At 41.2% G+C, this 16,448-nt stretch overlaps 1 protein-coding gene across 1 annotated transcript in view; it reads right to left on the reverse strand.

The window, feature by feature from the left end:
- LOC102983289 (uncharacterized) overlaps positions 1 to 16,259 on the reverse strand; it is a 56,632-nt gene extending 40,373 nt beyond the window's left edge. The window contains 3 exon segments of the mRNA XM_028494721.1: positions 4,507 to 4,632; positions 6,372 to 6,556; positions 16,180 to 16,259. Coding sequence (XP_028350522.1) covers positions 4,507 to 4,632; positions 6,372 to 6,556; positions 16,180 to 16,259 — 391 coding nt within the window.
- Between the last annotated feature and the right edge of the window lie 189 nt (positions 16,260 to 16,448).

Here is a 16,448-nt window from a genome sequence, read left to right on the forward strand (position 1 = left end):
GAACAATGTAATTACTGTCTTAGGGTTGTTTTAAAACTTTCATAGGCCTTAGACTCACTTACTTTTGGAGACCCTGACCCACATTATATCAAATACATTAAAACTCACATCCCAATCAATTTTTTTTCTGTAAAAATGTTAAATGATATTTATAATTTTGCTTTTCAAATTATTGGGCTATGAGCAATACATTTCATTAATGATTGGCTATGATTTCTGGGTAGTATGTACTTGAGAATTCTTATGAAGTGAGAAAATCTGATCTATAAATTGTTTTCAAATGTAATGAGATGTTTACAAGTGCTCAGTTAAAGTTTTAACATTTTATGGACATGTCATTTAAGCATTTATTGATAACTATTTTGTATTTTCTTTTTGGATTTCCGAGTAATGCATGTTTTTTTTTCCTCTCAGATCTCACATATTTTCAATGGTCCCTGAAAAGCTCTTAGATCCTAAACACCACGTCTATATTACCTGATGGATAAATCAACTCTAACTGAAAGCTTCTGAACTTTTACTCCCAATGGTCTCACAACAGAACAGATCCCTTTCCTCTGCCGATCTAATCCAACATCCCCCCAAGAGTTTCAGCTCAACATGTCCCTCCCCAGTCTTCTCTGACCCACTCCTCTAATGGAGGTTTCATGCTTCTGAAAGGCCTCAGCTCCCAGGGTAGCTGTATCACCAAAGACACAGGTGTGCCCAGTGTGTGCATTTAATTGACAGCAGGGAGTGGATTGTTGAGCCTGCAATTTCTACCCACCCGACAGCCTAGCACACGCTGAGATGCATTAGAGAAAGAGCATTTTTTGTTTCCTTGGGTGTTGGTCTTCCTGGTAGTTTGAGGCCAGGAAGCCAGCCTACTTCTTAACAAACTAAGGAATTTCCTAAAAGGAGATAAAGAGCCCCTTTCATTGTGTGGAGCCCATAGCTAAGAATGCAAGACCAGAAAGAATTGAGAGGGTGTAAGCACTACTTGAATATAGGTGGCAACAGCGCAGCGGGAAGTAAAAGAACCAAGTGGCAGGAAAAGCCAGGAGTGTCTCCATCTTGCAATAACAACTCCTGAGGCTCCCAAGGAGGTAAACACTTGAGAATCAGTAGCAGACTAGGAATCAAATACTGCCTTAGTAATAGAAGTCCAGTGTCTGAGGGCTTCAATGCTAAGGCTCAAGCAGGGAGAGCCTGGGGCACTTTATTTAGCATCCAGTTTTGCAGGATGCCCTTTGGGAAACATTGGTCCAAGGGGCCTTGGGTCAACCTTAGTATAAAAAGGATAACACCAGAAGAGGCTAAAAGCTTAGGACACAGAATGTGCTCCACAGGTTAAAAACTCACACAGCTCAGAGTGTGAAATGAAGGTGCAGCTCCCTTGCCTTTAAGTGAACCCCAGGGAAAATGAAGCAAGCAGGGTGATCTAAATGACCTTATCCCATCCACAGGGCTCTACTCTAGAATAGCATTCAGTTATTAAATAGCAGAAGACAAAGCAGAAACGAAGGAGTGATGGGGTAAGAAGGGTGCCACTCAATAGCCTAGGGGAAGATTAGAAAAGAAACAATAACTTCCCTAAATCATTCTGGACGAATTTAAACCTTTTTGGCTGGGCCAGGGCAATCCCAGGAGCTGGTTTATAGTATTTGTATTGCCTTGACCTGTTTTTGTACAATAAGCCCTATTGTTTGGTTATTTGGCAGGGGAAGTTTGTGGTAAGGGCTCTTGCTGGCGATTCCAATCTGGTGATACCAGGTTGCAGAGGCTGGTGCTAAATTGCCACTATCACTTTGTCGTCGGTAGGATTACCAGATTTAACAAATAAAAATACAGGTCATCTAGTTAAATTTGAATTGCTGATAAACAACCAATACTTTTTTAGTATGTCCCCAATATCGTCATATTTTACCTGGCAACCCTAGCTGTTGAGAAGGAAAATGTGGCTCTTTTTAAATTGACAAGCTTTTTTCAAGCTTTGCCCTCCACCCTGAAAAGCTCTCAGGTGGCCTTTTGCATAATTTTATTATGAATTCTTTCTCAGCAGGGGTAGGACTGTGATCTTTCTGCCTCACAGTTGCTATTTATTATCTGTTTGCTAACTGGCCCATTTCCATTTAAACTCTGGGCTGGTATTTGTCTAAGAAGTCTTCCTAGCCTGTCAAATGTCACCTGTGTATGTCAAGGGCCAACTCTCAGGCAAAATAATATGTGGTGCACACTGACGGTAGGCATCAAATATTGGAGAAAATAGAAAAATGAATAATCTCAAACCGTACTGTGTTTATATTTTTTACCTCAGCCTTTTTTTTATTTCTTGGACTTAAAAAACTTTTAAAAACAGTATTTTAGGTCAAATGAAAGTGCAAAACAGAAAATCAGTGTCAGACACATCTTGTCACAGAATTTTTGGCCTTTTTTTAGTGCTCTAAACACTAATTCAAATTACCCTGAAAATGTGTCCTCTGGTGGCTGTGGAGAGAATTAGCAGTTGGTATAAATGTCAGGAACTGGCACAGCTGACGCCCAGCTTCTGAGTCTCTTAATCCACCTAAATTCACACCAGCTCTATTTTTATGAGCCTTTTACATAATATGGCTACTTTAAGGATTTAAGACAAGCCAGTGTGTTTGAACAATTCTTGACTTTAGTGATTCCAATATATTTAACAATAAAAAACAGCTGAGGACAATTGGCAGTAGAATCAGTACTGGGGGAAATCAATTGTACTTTAGATAAAAATCTGGCTTATCCATTAAAATTAGGCCCTTTCGACAATTTCTGATTTAGAAAGCCACATTTTCCAGTTTTTGGCACAGATAGCTCAGTTTCTATAGGGAACACATTCTCGGGGTAGAAAGGAGGCAGATATTTTCAATGATTGTTTTAGGTTAAAATAATTTCACATACCACAGAAGAAACCAGTGGACAGCCCTGGTAGCTTAGCACAGAATGAACCCTAGGCCAAAGTAAGAAGAAATTCATTTGTTTTTTATTACTCTCTGCCTTTCTATTCTCTGCCATTGAGTCCTGCCTGGGGCCTCCATAAAAGGCCTATAAGAACTGAAAGTGGAGGTGGGGAGAGTACAGAAAAGGGGAGCTGCTTAAAACTCATGTCTGGCCCAATAAACTTGTCGAGTTTGAGGATTCTGTATTACTTTACGTTTAATGCAGCCTCTCCAGTTTCTACACTGAGTCTAAATCTCCCATTTACTCAGCTGATCACAGTAAGGTTCTGTTTGGCAGATCAAGTTTGCAGATGCAAACTCTAGAAGCCAGTTGTCTTTGAAAAGAGGAACAATTTTCAAGGCCAAGGCTTGCACCCTTTAAGTCCAGCCAGTTGTTTTCAAAAGTGGGTGACCTACATCTCCATGAGTAACAGACCAGAGCGTAGATGAAATGGTAAACCCTCTACTCTACTAGAAAAACAATTCAAAGAAAACATTTTCACTTCCTCATCCTCCGACCACATCACAATGCACTGTAACTGCCTTCCATCTCTGCTACTCTTCTGAGAGAGTCCTACAAAGCTGGCAATGACCGCCTGATGGCTGACCCCACTGTCTGGTTTTTAGGACTCACCTTTCTTGATGTTTCACGTCCACACAGGAAACCATCCTCTCCTAATTAAAATTTTTTCCTGTGGGCTTTCCTAACACTAACCCTTTCTTTTTTTCTTCAGTCTCTTTGGCTCCTCCTTCTTGTTCCTCTCATGGATTCTTGTTCCATGACCTTCCCCTTAAATGTTAAGTGATCCCAGGAACCCATTTCAGGCATCTCTGGCTTTTCCTAGTCATTTCGATTCATTACTATGGTTCAACTTCCACATTCATACTTCAGCTCATACCTGCTCCTGAGCTTCAAACCTACAGCTCCCGCAAAACATTCACACCTGGGTTTTAGCAAACTCTCCTCACATACCTTGTGTCCTAGACTCAATGTTACCTTCCCCTCTAAAGAGGCTCCTCCTCTTTCATTCTGTTTCAGTTAACAGCCTCCTCCCTGAGCCCGAGGAAGTCATTTTAATTCCACCCTCATTCTCTCACTCCAACATCCAGTCTTCAAATCCTATTATTTCCATTCTGGAAATCCTTGCCCAACTGCTCTCACCCACCCACATGTGGCATACCCTTCTAAAGGCCATAATAAGGTCAGTCAGTTTGTCTGTGTTTAGCAAAGTGAGGCTTGTCCCTGACAGGACAATGAACATGAATGGAATCATCATTCGTTCTCAATAAAAGCATACATATCATAAAAGGGCCTGAATTATACAGCCCTCTAACAAATTTCCCTTAAGATAAAGTCATATCCTTCACATTTTATTTTTTCTAACAAAGAACCACAGTAAAGAACGTAAAATTTATTACTCACATCCTTACAACTAGCTAAGGTTATTTAAATAATTATTCATTTTATTGGGAGCTGCCCTAAAAGACCCACTGGGTTTAAAAAAATATATTGGGGTTTATAAGAATGTTCAATAGATGTTTTGTTTTCTAGGCAAAAATACCTGGCGCTTGTTTTCTAGAAGAGTTGCTTCCCAAGTCCACATGTCATACAGCACAGCAAATCTGTCCATACCTGCATGGGCCCATCCCCAGTCCTGGTCAATATTTGACTTGCTGCCCTCTTTGTGACCTGGTAGAGAAATGGATGAAAATGACCAGAGACAGGCTTCTCTATGAAGCTATTCCTAGTAGAAATGGACCTCTCAGATTGCCAGCTCCCTCTCAGGAAGGAAAACACTGAATGGGTAACTGGGATTCCTGAGAATCGGTTAAAGAGCCATGGGCAAGACCAGACACTAAGTTCATACTTGCTGACTGTTAAATCAACAGAGGTTTTTGTTTTTACTTTTAGTTTTAAAAGACTAATTTTAGAAATATAACCAAAATTCAGTTAACATGAAATATTTACTAAAATGTCTGCAAACCTGTAATTTAAAGGCAAAACACACATTTCTCCTTCGGTAAAAACAGGTCCCTGGTGGTTTAACAACAAACCCAGTTTAACCTGCTGTATCAGTTGATGCCAGCCAAGTCAAAAATTTTCAGGGAAATTTCTAAGATATTCCTTAATTATGTTAATTACTAACTTAAATCAATAAGTGTAATCATTGCCATTATTCAGCTAAAATATTTTCCCACTATAGTACTGTAAGTTTTCACTGTTGACATCATTATTGCTTAAAATTTTAAGTGGTCTATTTCAGAATAAAATATTAAAAAGTAAGAGATTTTCAGGTTTAATAATTATCAAGTATATGGTGCGTACTTGAACAAGAGAAAGACTTTGGTCAGGAATTTCTATAGCAGCAGTTGGGAAATCATTTTACAATGGATGACCGTATACTCACTAGCTCAGTGAGAGATGCTCATGTGACTAAGTATTTCAATCAAAGTAAGTTCTTAGCAGATGGAAATAGTCGAATCGTAGTGTAAACTAACATCAGCAAAAATGATGCATTAGTATGTAGGATGACCAGTAGCAATAAAAGCTAAGAGCTGAAATTAAACGCCCTGGAATGTTGGATGCCAGCACTGCATCCCATGATTCAGATCCCAAATGGTCTGTGGCAAAGACAGAACAAAGAATTCAATCTAATACTAAATTAATTCTGCCTGGGATCTGAAAGGTTAATTGTCAAACATTCTTAGAGCAGCCTTTTATAACAATATGAACATGAATTATCCTTAATTAAAGTCTACGTATATTACAAAACAGCACAAACTCTTGCTAAATTTCCCTCCAGGTGTTGCAATGTATCTAGAAACTCTAAGTTCTTTCCAAATGCAATGCTAATGCAGTCATATTATTCCAATAGGAATATTCTTACCTCATCTATTTCTAAAATTGGATAAATTTGAGTGATGCCAAAAGGAAGAGAGAATACAGATTACGGGTTATTTGATTACCCTGACTAATGATTTCTCCCCTCTGGGGCTCGTCTGGCATTTTCCTACCCAGGGCTTTTTGCATCCTGGTGGTTTTCTGTTAGGAACTCAGGAATATCTCTGCTTCTAACTGCAGTTTCCCCAAGGTCAATCACCGTTTTTGTCACTTAGAAAAAAAATCATTAATTTCCCTCAGGGCCCTGCACCCAGTGGGTAAGGCAGAAATGCCACTGGGCAACAAGTAGAGTCTAAACAACAGTAAGAACTATAACCAAGTTACAGTCTCCAACAAATGGGGGACCTGAGCTGGAAACAAAACTGTATCTTTTCTAAAATAGTGTGTGTTGAGGAGGTGTATGTGCTTTTTGAATTTTCAGATACTATTGTACATGCCTATATATTTTGAGGTGGGAGGTGTTAAATAGAACCCTTAGTGGTTTTTGTCTGTTTGGTTGGTTGATTTTTAAAAATCTGACTTCTGACCTTTTTCTTTCTCAGTGTAATGGCTGGCCACAAGCAGCAGTTCTGTCTCTAGTTCCTTCAGATCATTTAAGGCTTCATCATACATGACATACCCTCCTTGATGGTCCTGGGTGTGGACGTAACCAGCGTCCATGCTGTAGTAGTCATCCTGGTTCTCCACTTCCAAGAACTCCGTGAATTGGACATTTTAGACCTGGGAAAGAAAGCCAAGCCTGGAAGTTACCAGAAGAGGGAGAGCTACATTTTGCCAGCCCAAACGGACAAAACAGCAGGCTTCTGTTCCCACACAGTGGGCTGTCAGCATGCAGCTATAGACATGATGAATGTATAAAGAGCTATATGTAGAGAAAAAAGATATTAGCAAAGAATGTCAGGGAAGCGTAGTTCCTTAGATAGATAACTAACTAAATTTAATGATTAACTCAGGATTATCTGGAAAAAGGTAGACAATAGAGCCAAGTGCTAAAGGTGGTCTCTGAAGCCAGAGTGCCTGTGTTCAGGTCTTGGCTCTGCCAGGATCTCACCTTAGGCAAGTCACGCAGCTACTCTTAGCCTCCATTTCCTCATCTGTAACATGGGCACAGTGGAGACACTGCAATGGTTGTTGTAGGGAGTATATGACACCATGAATATGAGGCCCTTGAGATCTATAAACATTAGCTGTTAAAGATATTTTTCCTTTAATCTTATAAATACTTCTAAAATGCATTAACACAATCTTATGTCTTAGTAATGTACTGGGTTGAATGTGTCCCCCCCGAAATTCATGTCCAATTGAAACATGTGAATGTGGCCTTATTTGGAAATACAGTCTTTGCAGATATACACAAATTAAGACGAGGTCATACTAGATTAAGGTGAGCTCCAATCCAATGACTGGTGTTCTTATAAAAAGAGGAAATTTGGAGACAGATACATAGGGGAGAAGGCCACGTGAAGGCAGAGGCAGAGATTGGAGTGATGCATCTACAAGCCAAGGAACACCAAGGACTGCTGGCAACTACCAGAAGCCAGAAGAGGCAAGGAGGATTTTCCCCTGGAGCCTTCAGAGACAGCATGGCCCTGCCGACATCTTGTTTTTGGACTTGTAGCCTCCAGAATTGTCAGAGAATAAATTTCTCTCCCAGTTGTTGTGAGCCACTCACTTTGTGGTACTTTGTTATGGCAGCCCTAGGAAACTAATATAATTTGAGTATTCCAATCATAATTTTATTTTTTAGATGACCAAGGGCCTATTTCTTCCTGAGAATCATTATTCTAATAATAATTCTCATAATTTCAAACTTCTCTACTCTTCTCCCCACCCCCAATGCCCAGCCTCCCTCAGTCTCAGATGACACCCCTCCACTTCTCCACTCACACACAAACCCACCACACTCCCGCCCCTCCTTTCCTGCTCCTTCTGCACTGTAGGGGCCGATTCCACTCCCCTTCTCTAAGGCCATTCCCTCCCCCTCTGAAGCATCTCTTCTCCTTGGACATCCAACTCATCTCAACGAGAGATTTCCCAATTGACACTGAGACATGCTCACAGCCCTCTGATTTTGAAACATCCTCACACCCTTCCCCAGGTTCCACCCTACATCTCTCCTCCTTCTCACAGTTCAACCTCCTAAGACGTCATCTGTACCCACTGTCTCCATTTCTTCACCTCCTGCTCCTCATCCATTCCCATCTGGCTCTTGTCTCCATCAAGCCACCTGAAACATTTTCACTAAGACCAACAATGACCCTTGCTCCACATCCAGCAGACTTTCTTTAGTCATCTTATGCAATCTCTCAGGAGCATCTGACACAGTTTAGCACTCCCTGCTCATATTCTTCTTGCTCTCACCAATTTTCCAGCTATTTCTTCTCTATCAGGTCATTAAATGGTGGCCACACTCAAGCCTCAGTCCTAGGACCTCATCTTTTCTTCCTATAGTCCTTCCCTAGGAGATAGTACACTTTCACAGCTGAGATTACCATATTTAGACCATTTGCTCCCTAATTTATATGTCCGATCCAGACCTCCTAGAGCTCCAGACACACATATCCAATTACCTATTCAGCATCTGTTCCTGGGCATCTCAAAGGCCCCTCAAATTTAACATGATCAAATCGTGTGATCTCCCCCACGAACCAAGGCCACCTCCAGCTTCCTCATTTTAGTAAATAGCACCACACCCATCCACTTCCTCTAGCATTAAACATTCCTGATGTCTCTTTCTGCCTCACCCTACATGTCCAATCTATCATGAAGTCCTGTTGATTTCACTTTCTATCTCTCAAATCCATCCAATTGTATGCATCTCCACCACCCACCACCCTCGTCCAAGCTGTCATTAGCTTGCACTAGGACTAGTCTAGGAACTTCTAAACTGGCCTAGCCTCTTAATTGGTCTGTCCACATCCCCTCGGGCCTGGGCTTATTCTCCCTTCCATTTTACTCACTACTGGCAGAGGATCTTTTAGAAATGGAACTTAGATTATGTTATCCCTTCTCCCCTTTAATATCCCAAAGGGCTTCCCATTGCTCACAGAACAAAGCAAAACTCCATAAAAGGACCTACGTGGTCTGGCCCCTGCCTATCTCTCTCCAGTGGTTTTGAACCAAATGTGATTTTTCCCCTCAGAGGACATTTGGCCATGTCTGGAGACATTTTTGGTTGTTATAACTTGGGGGAAAGTGCTACTGGCATCTAGTGGGTGGAGGCCAGGGATGCTTCTAAATATCCTACGGTGCACAAGACAGCCTCTCACAATAAAGAATTATCAGTCCCAAAATGTCGATAGTGCCAAGGTTGAGAAACCTTGGGCTACTTTCATTTTGCATCACTTTCCTCCTGGATCACTGTGTCCCAGCCATTCATGTCTTCTTTTGATTTCTTGTGGGTGCCATGCTCCCTCTTGGCCACAGGTCCTTTGCATAGGCTATCTATACCCACTTCATGGAATTGCTGGAGCATATGATAATTCTATTTTTAATTTTTTGAGGAACCACCATACTGTTTCACACAAGCAGCTGTACCACTTTACATTCCCACCAACAGTACACAAGAGTTCCAATTCCTCCACATCCTCACCAACATTTGCTATTTTATATATATATGTATGTATATGTATTTCTTCTTAGTTGTTATATTCATGAGTCATTTAAACTATGGAACCAATAGATCCCAATCTTTTATCTCCCATCTATTCATTCTTATAACATAAAAACTTTGTTAAGTAATCAGCTGTTGGATAGAATCCATTTATCTATAAATTTTAAGCAGTCATTATATCCTGGCTCTCGGGAGACATGTCATTTGGTTTGTGTATGTGGCATTGTCTATTGTATAACCACAGGAATCCCTCTGGAACCTTCACAAACAGGGCAGATGATCACCTGTGGGGATGGTTAATTGTCATTATCAGAAAGGTAGATCAGGGGTACTCTGTAGGCCCTTTCGATTCAGTTTTTTTTTTTTTTTTTTTTTTTTTTTTGCGGTACGCGGGCCTCTCACTGTCGTGGCCTCTCCCGTTGCAGAGCACAGGCTCCGGACGCGCAGGCTCAGCGGCCATGGCTCACGGGCCCAGCCGCTCTGCGGCATGTGGGATCCTCCCGGACCGGGGCACGAACCTGTGTCCCCTGCATCGGCAGGCGGACTCTCAACCACTGCCCCACCAGGGAAGCCCCTGATTCAGTTTTTACATGCTGTTGTAAGTACACCAGATGATTAAATACTTAATCTCCCTGAAGAGACTCTTCTTTAGTGAGTTGCTCATTCAGTTATAGATTTTTTATTTAAGCTGAAACTTAGAAATCTTCTAATAAGTAAAACCATGAGTGTTTCCAAATAATAGCTATGGTTCATAATATTCCATCAAGAAGATATTTCATTGTTAAACATTTTTCTGATAGGTGGTTGTTTTTGGTTTGCTTTGCTCTTTACTACTCTTTTTTTTTTTTTTTTTTGGCTGCGTTGGGTCTTCGTTGCTGAGCACAGGCTTTCTGTAGTTGCAGTGAGTGGGGGCTACTCTTCATTGCAGTGCGCGGGCTTCTCATTGCAGTGGCTTCTCTTGTTGCGGAGCACGGGCTCTAGGCGTGCAGGCTTCAGTAGTTGCAGCACACGGGCTCAGAGTTTGTGGCTTGCGGGCCCTAGAGCGCAGGCACAGTAGTTGTGGCCCACGGGCTTAGTTGCTCTGCAGCACATGGGATCTTCCTAGACCAGGGATTGAACCCGTGTCCCCTGCATTGGCAGGCGGATTCTTAACCATTGCGCCACCAGAGAAGTCCCTGCTTTTTACTATTCATTAGGCATAAAACTTTTTAATAATTAGGAGCTTCCTTTGACTAGGAGTTCCAAAAGTGAACATATTGTTTTTTATGAAATGATAGGCACCAGTGGAAAACAGAAATGATGCTGAGAAAATTACATGTAACATACGAAAATTAAACAGTTTGCTTAGATTTATAAGCTAGCAAGTCAGCTTCTGTTGGCATTTAGCTCCTATAGCCTGTTATGCAAAATGAGTTCTCCTCTGAGGAAAAAAGGGACAACTTAATGTGGTATGCTTTATCCACTTTACTGGAAAAGACCTTTCTTTCCCAGTGTTCTTGTACAGGGGAATTTTCTGAGACTTTAAAGAAATGGCTACCGGATTGAGTTCTGAATCTGATGGAAAGCAGTAACAGTGTCAGGATGCCGACTGTAATGCCATTATCTACTTAAATGCTCTTTTTTTCCACTTTCCCCACCCCCAAGTCATGGTTCAAGCCCTTTATATAGACATACATATTTCTTTCCTTTCCCTCCCTGACTTCCTGTGTCTGAAATGTACACTTATGTCCACAGGAGATGAACTGTGAAGACGAGATGGCCAAACTACCTCACATAGGGTTATGGCCCAGTCACTATAATATTTCATTTTTATTTTCATTTCTTCCACAGCCATGTGGAAGACCTTCCTTCTAATGTTTTTGTAGTGTAGAGAGTTGATCCTTCAATATTATTCTTGGAGGAGTGGCAAGAAAAGGATGGCAATAATTACCTGTTTGACTAAGGTATAATCTGATCTTTGGTATGATTCATATGTTTTTAAGCCTGCAAATTAACTGATGCCAAAATAACTATTTGAGTATAGTAACTATAGGAAAATTGGTGCCCATCATTAATTCTTTTCACTCTATTGATTTCTGCCATCATTTGTTAGTAAAAAGTTTAGGCCTTTTGGCAATGTAGACAATACTTCTCTGGCTAGTCTACCTTTTTCTAAATCATCTTTTCATTAATTTCAAATAATAAATAGTACTACTACTACTACTACTACTACTACTACTACTACTACTATAACCCAGTGTAAGAACTCATCAAACTTTGTTGGGTGACTGACCCAATCCTTTGGCTACAATCTTTTAAAATTAAAATAAAAAATATCTTCTAGTCTCCGCCTCACCTGCAGAGTGATACTTTATCATAGCTATTTTATCATAGCTATTTTTTCTGCATTTGAACAGCATGATATACTTTGCAAAGCACTTTCATTTATATTGTCTGTCTGACCTCACAACCATTCTGTTACGAACAGAACATTTCTTTTGTTCAACAAACATTTACTAGATAGCTACTAGTGGAAGATATATATACAACTCCCTACTTCCTTTTGCCACCTGAACATCTATTAAGGATGGCAAAGTTTCAATGCCCTTAACCAAGATCCTGATCTTCCCAACAAAACCTGCTCCAACCACATCTTAGATGATGGCAACACCAAACTTTCAGATACTCAGGCCAAAACTTTGGAATCAACCTTGACTTCTCTCTTTCTCTCATATTCTACATCCTAACTGCCTGGAAATCATAGTGGCTGTACCTTCAAAATATATCCAGAACTTGACCACTTCTCATCACGCTGTCTTCCCAGATGCATTGTCTCTAGTTTGATCAATGTCATAGCCTCCTAACGAATCTCTGCTCAGCCCTTTAGTCTATTCCCAATACAGCAGCACAAGTGTTAAAATGTAAGTTAAATCACATCACTCTCTAGCTCAAAATTCTCCACGGGCTCCCCTTCTCACTCAAAGTCCTCAAAATGATCCATAAGGCTCTACAAAACCTGTTCCACTCTTCCAATCTCTCTAACCTCATTTCCTAACAATTTCCCCCTCATTCACTCTAGCTGCACTAAGCTCTTTGCTGTTCCTGCAACACTGCTGGACACGGTTCTGCCTCAGAGCCTTCTCATTGGCTCTCTCCTCTGCCTGGCACTCTTCTCCCAGTCAGTCACATGGTTTGCTTCCTGATTTCCTTCAGGTCTTTACTCAGATAGTACCTTCTCAGTAAGGCCTTCCCTGATCACCCTACTTACTCCTGGCAATATCCCATCACCATCTCTCTATCCCCTTTTCCTTCTTAATTTTTCTCCACAGCTTCTACCACCATCTTCACCAGTCCACAAAGGCTAGGTTATTCTGTGATAAACAACCCCAAAGCTCAGTAGCCAATACTTAAAATTAATTTATCACTCAGGCAGAGCCCACTGCAGGACTAGTTGCTTTCTAGGCCTCTCTCTGCTGGCAGTGACCCAGGGATCCAGGATGTTTCTATTTTGTGGCTTGACATGCTGGAGTGTCATGGATTGGCTCTTACATGCTTTGGACTGGAAGTGACACATCTCATTTCTGCTCATAGCCCTCTGGTGCCTCCCAACTGCAAGGGCCTAGGACTGGAAGTGATACAACTCATTTCTGCTCATAGCCCTCTGGCGCCTCCCAACTGCAAGGGCCTAGGATGTCTGGAGAAGCTTTGGTGCCAAACCATTAGCCATTCTATATATGTTACTTACTTATTTATTTAATGTCTATTTCCATTAAATAGTTCCATGATGGCAAGGATTTGTGACAGTTTTGTTTACTGCTGTATCCCTAGTGCCTAGTATATTTATTGGTCAGAACATTTGTGGGGTGAATGAATGGGAGGATGACTGAATGACAGGCTCACAGCCTGTGGGAGTAGATAAGCCAACAGTTTTAGAATGAGCCAAGTGCTGTAATGTAGGTAGACAAGTCATAGGGAGAAGCACGCAGCTCTGCAGAGAGATGTGAGAAAGACTTCTCAGAGAGGTAATATTTGGATGGACTTGAATAGAGCAGGCCTTTATCAAGGAAAGAGGAAGTGAGGGACAGAAGGGACATTATGCACAAGACCCAGAGGCATGAACAGCTCTGCCCATTCAGAGGAAGGCCAGGCCCAGCTCTGTAAGAACGAAGGTATAGGGACAGTGGGGGGAAATGAGGTCTGAAAGGTTGGCAGGGGCCAGCTTGCACCCAGCCTTGTAAACTTCACCACGGAGCCTGAACTTTACCTTGTGAGAAACAGAAAATTCATAAAGACTTCAAGCAAGGGAATAAATGTGATTACGTTTGGGCAAAGATCTGGAGAAATTTATAAAACAATGAGGAGTGCCATTTTCTTATTTAAAATTCTGTTCCTCACCAACCTTGGAATTAGTCCCACATCCTGAGGAGAGCCTAGCCTTTCATGGTCCACTTTTTTCTGCAGCCTCATCTCCCACTACTTGCTCACAACAGTCTCTGCTACCAGCATGTCAAGTCCAGGCAGATCCTGAACACTCTATGAGGTGTCAAGCCTATGTGTCTGAAGAGACATGCTCAAGGTCAAACAGCCAGGAGAAGCCTGCTGCCTCTCATTCTGGGGCCCTTTCTACCCTGCCACATGCTTAAAGTAGGCACATGGCAAAGTGTCCATGACAGGTTGTAGGGGCTTTCCTTTTCTGGTATTATCACTGAGCAAACACATGTTAACACTGGTCCCAGACTTTCCTCATGGGATCAAACACACTGGGCCCAGGGAAGAGGGTCTCCATCTCAGGGTCTTCTTTGATGTTAGCTACCCTGGCTGGTAAGCCCAGTGATCTTGCTCCCAGTAGCCTCAGCCCTGGCTTGGTGAGATCAACCCAACAAATTAGCATCTGTTCCTTCCATCCTCTACATGGGAAAGAATCACATAGTTATTCTGGACATTCTAGATTAAACGCTGACATGGCCACATACATGGAGTGCAGTAAACCACATGGTCCTATTAAAGACCCTGAAAGAAGGCCACTTCCTTGAGTTTCTCACACTGAAGTAGTAGCTGCTGGCAGCTTCTTAAGGGTGATGTTATTCCTATCATTTATGAGAGCATAGGAAAGAAATACTGTATTACCCTTGAGAAGCTCCTACAATTAATGGGACAGGATAGGTTTTGTCTCCCCTCTCCTCCTTCATTTTCACCCCACCCCATCACAGAACAAACAAACTGGGGGATGGGCTCAGTGGTAAGAAAGATCTTTTTTTAATCTACAGCTGTGGTATAAGACAGGCTGGATATTAGCAACAGAAAGATGTGTTTGTTTTATGAGTGTGTTTGTTTCCAAAGTGTTTTAACCCTCCTCTCCAGCTCCACTGAGGAACATACTAACTGGACTTGACGAACCATGAACTAGGATCAAGGGAAGAGGGCAGAGGAGTAAAAAGGGAAGTCTGTGTATGGTGAGGAGATGGGAGCAGGGAAATCGTTAGGGAAGGAGACCAAAAAGAGGAATCTCCCAGATACTGAGTGAAAGTTGGACTCAAGGTGACTAGGTAGGAAAAATAAAGAAATGTTTTCTAATATCTAGAGCTGAACTGTTCAATACAGTAGGCTCTAATCACATGTGGCTATGGAGCACTTGAAATGTGGCTTGTCTGAATTGAGATTGCTGTACATATAAGGTACACACTAGATTTTGAAGATTTAGTATGAAAAAATATATATCGCATCAATGATTTCTTTATATTGATTACATGTTAGAATGATGATATTTTGGATACACTGGGTTAAATAGATTACATTATTAAAATTAATTTCATGTTTCTTTATACTTTTTATAATGTGGCTACTAGAAATTTTTAAATTATACCTGTGGTTTGTGTTATATTTCTACTGGACAGCACTGCTCCAGACTGCATATTAACAATAGTTGATAATAAGATTTCATACCCTTATAAGACATGACAATCATAAGTCAGGGGTCATACAAACTTAAAATATGACTTATTTAGCAGCTAAATAGATTTTATTTTTCACATTTGTCAAGTTAGTATCCTTTAAGAAGATAAAATCCATATTAAACCCCACCTTCAGGAATAAACCTTCTAGAGATCGAGACGAAAATATTGCAAGAGTGTCTACGATATTTCAAGAAAATGTATGCATTTTCAACTTTACTCCCAAAGAAAGGGATTTAATATGAATTTTTTAGACTACAGAAAAACATATTCAAGAGATAGTAAAAGCACCAAGGGACAAGTAGGTTTTGGGAGGGATAGATTTTTCCCTGTTTCAAATTTTTTTCTACATTTGTTTTCTAACCTATTTTTTAAACTGGGGTTTAAAAAACAGGAAAGAGGCAAAAAAAAAAAAAAGTACCTATAGCAATGTCAAGGAGGGTCTTACAAGAGTTTTCTGTATGGACATGTGGTTCTCAGGATAACAGAAAGGGCCCCTCTTGCTCTGTTCACTATCAAGTGGACAAACCAGCAGCTGAAATGCCTTCCTTCCTTTCTATTGTGGTTTTCAGGGCTGAGTGTTCCCTGCCCATGTCCTGCTCTCAAGTGGACACTGCCTTTTATTGTGGGTTAAAAAGTCATTTCCCTTTTCACCACAATTTTTCAAAAAAGCTATTTTCCTAGAAACTCCCACCTGTTACTTCATCATGTTAACTGATTCCAGGTGCTAAGAAGAAGGTGGCCTGGGAGATGAGATAATCATGGAAGAAAAAATTGTAGCAGAATCCTCACCTTGTGCTCGGCAGATGTCCCATGGGCACGGTGGTGAGTGCGTAGGCCTTGCGAGGTGCCCAAGCCTCCTTTTGCCACATTTACCCAGAAACTATCTTCTGAGGTGGGGACCAGACTCCCTGCAACCAAGGTAAGGCCTGAAGTGTTGATCGTCAGTGTTCGCTCAACAGATCTAAAACAGTTCAGAATTCCTAAGCAGATGCGCTGAAACAAAGAAAGAACAGGGTCATGACCCTGCCTTTGCTGGCCCACCCTACAGAGTGAAACTT

Source organism: Physeter macrocephalus, chromosome 10 (genome assembly GCF_002837175.3).
Source record: "Physeter macrocephalus isolate SW-GA chromosome 10, ASM283717v5, whole genome shotgun sequence".
NCBI lineage: Eukaryota > Metazoa > Chordata > Mammalia > Artiodactyla > Physeteridae > Physeter > Physeter macrocephalus.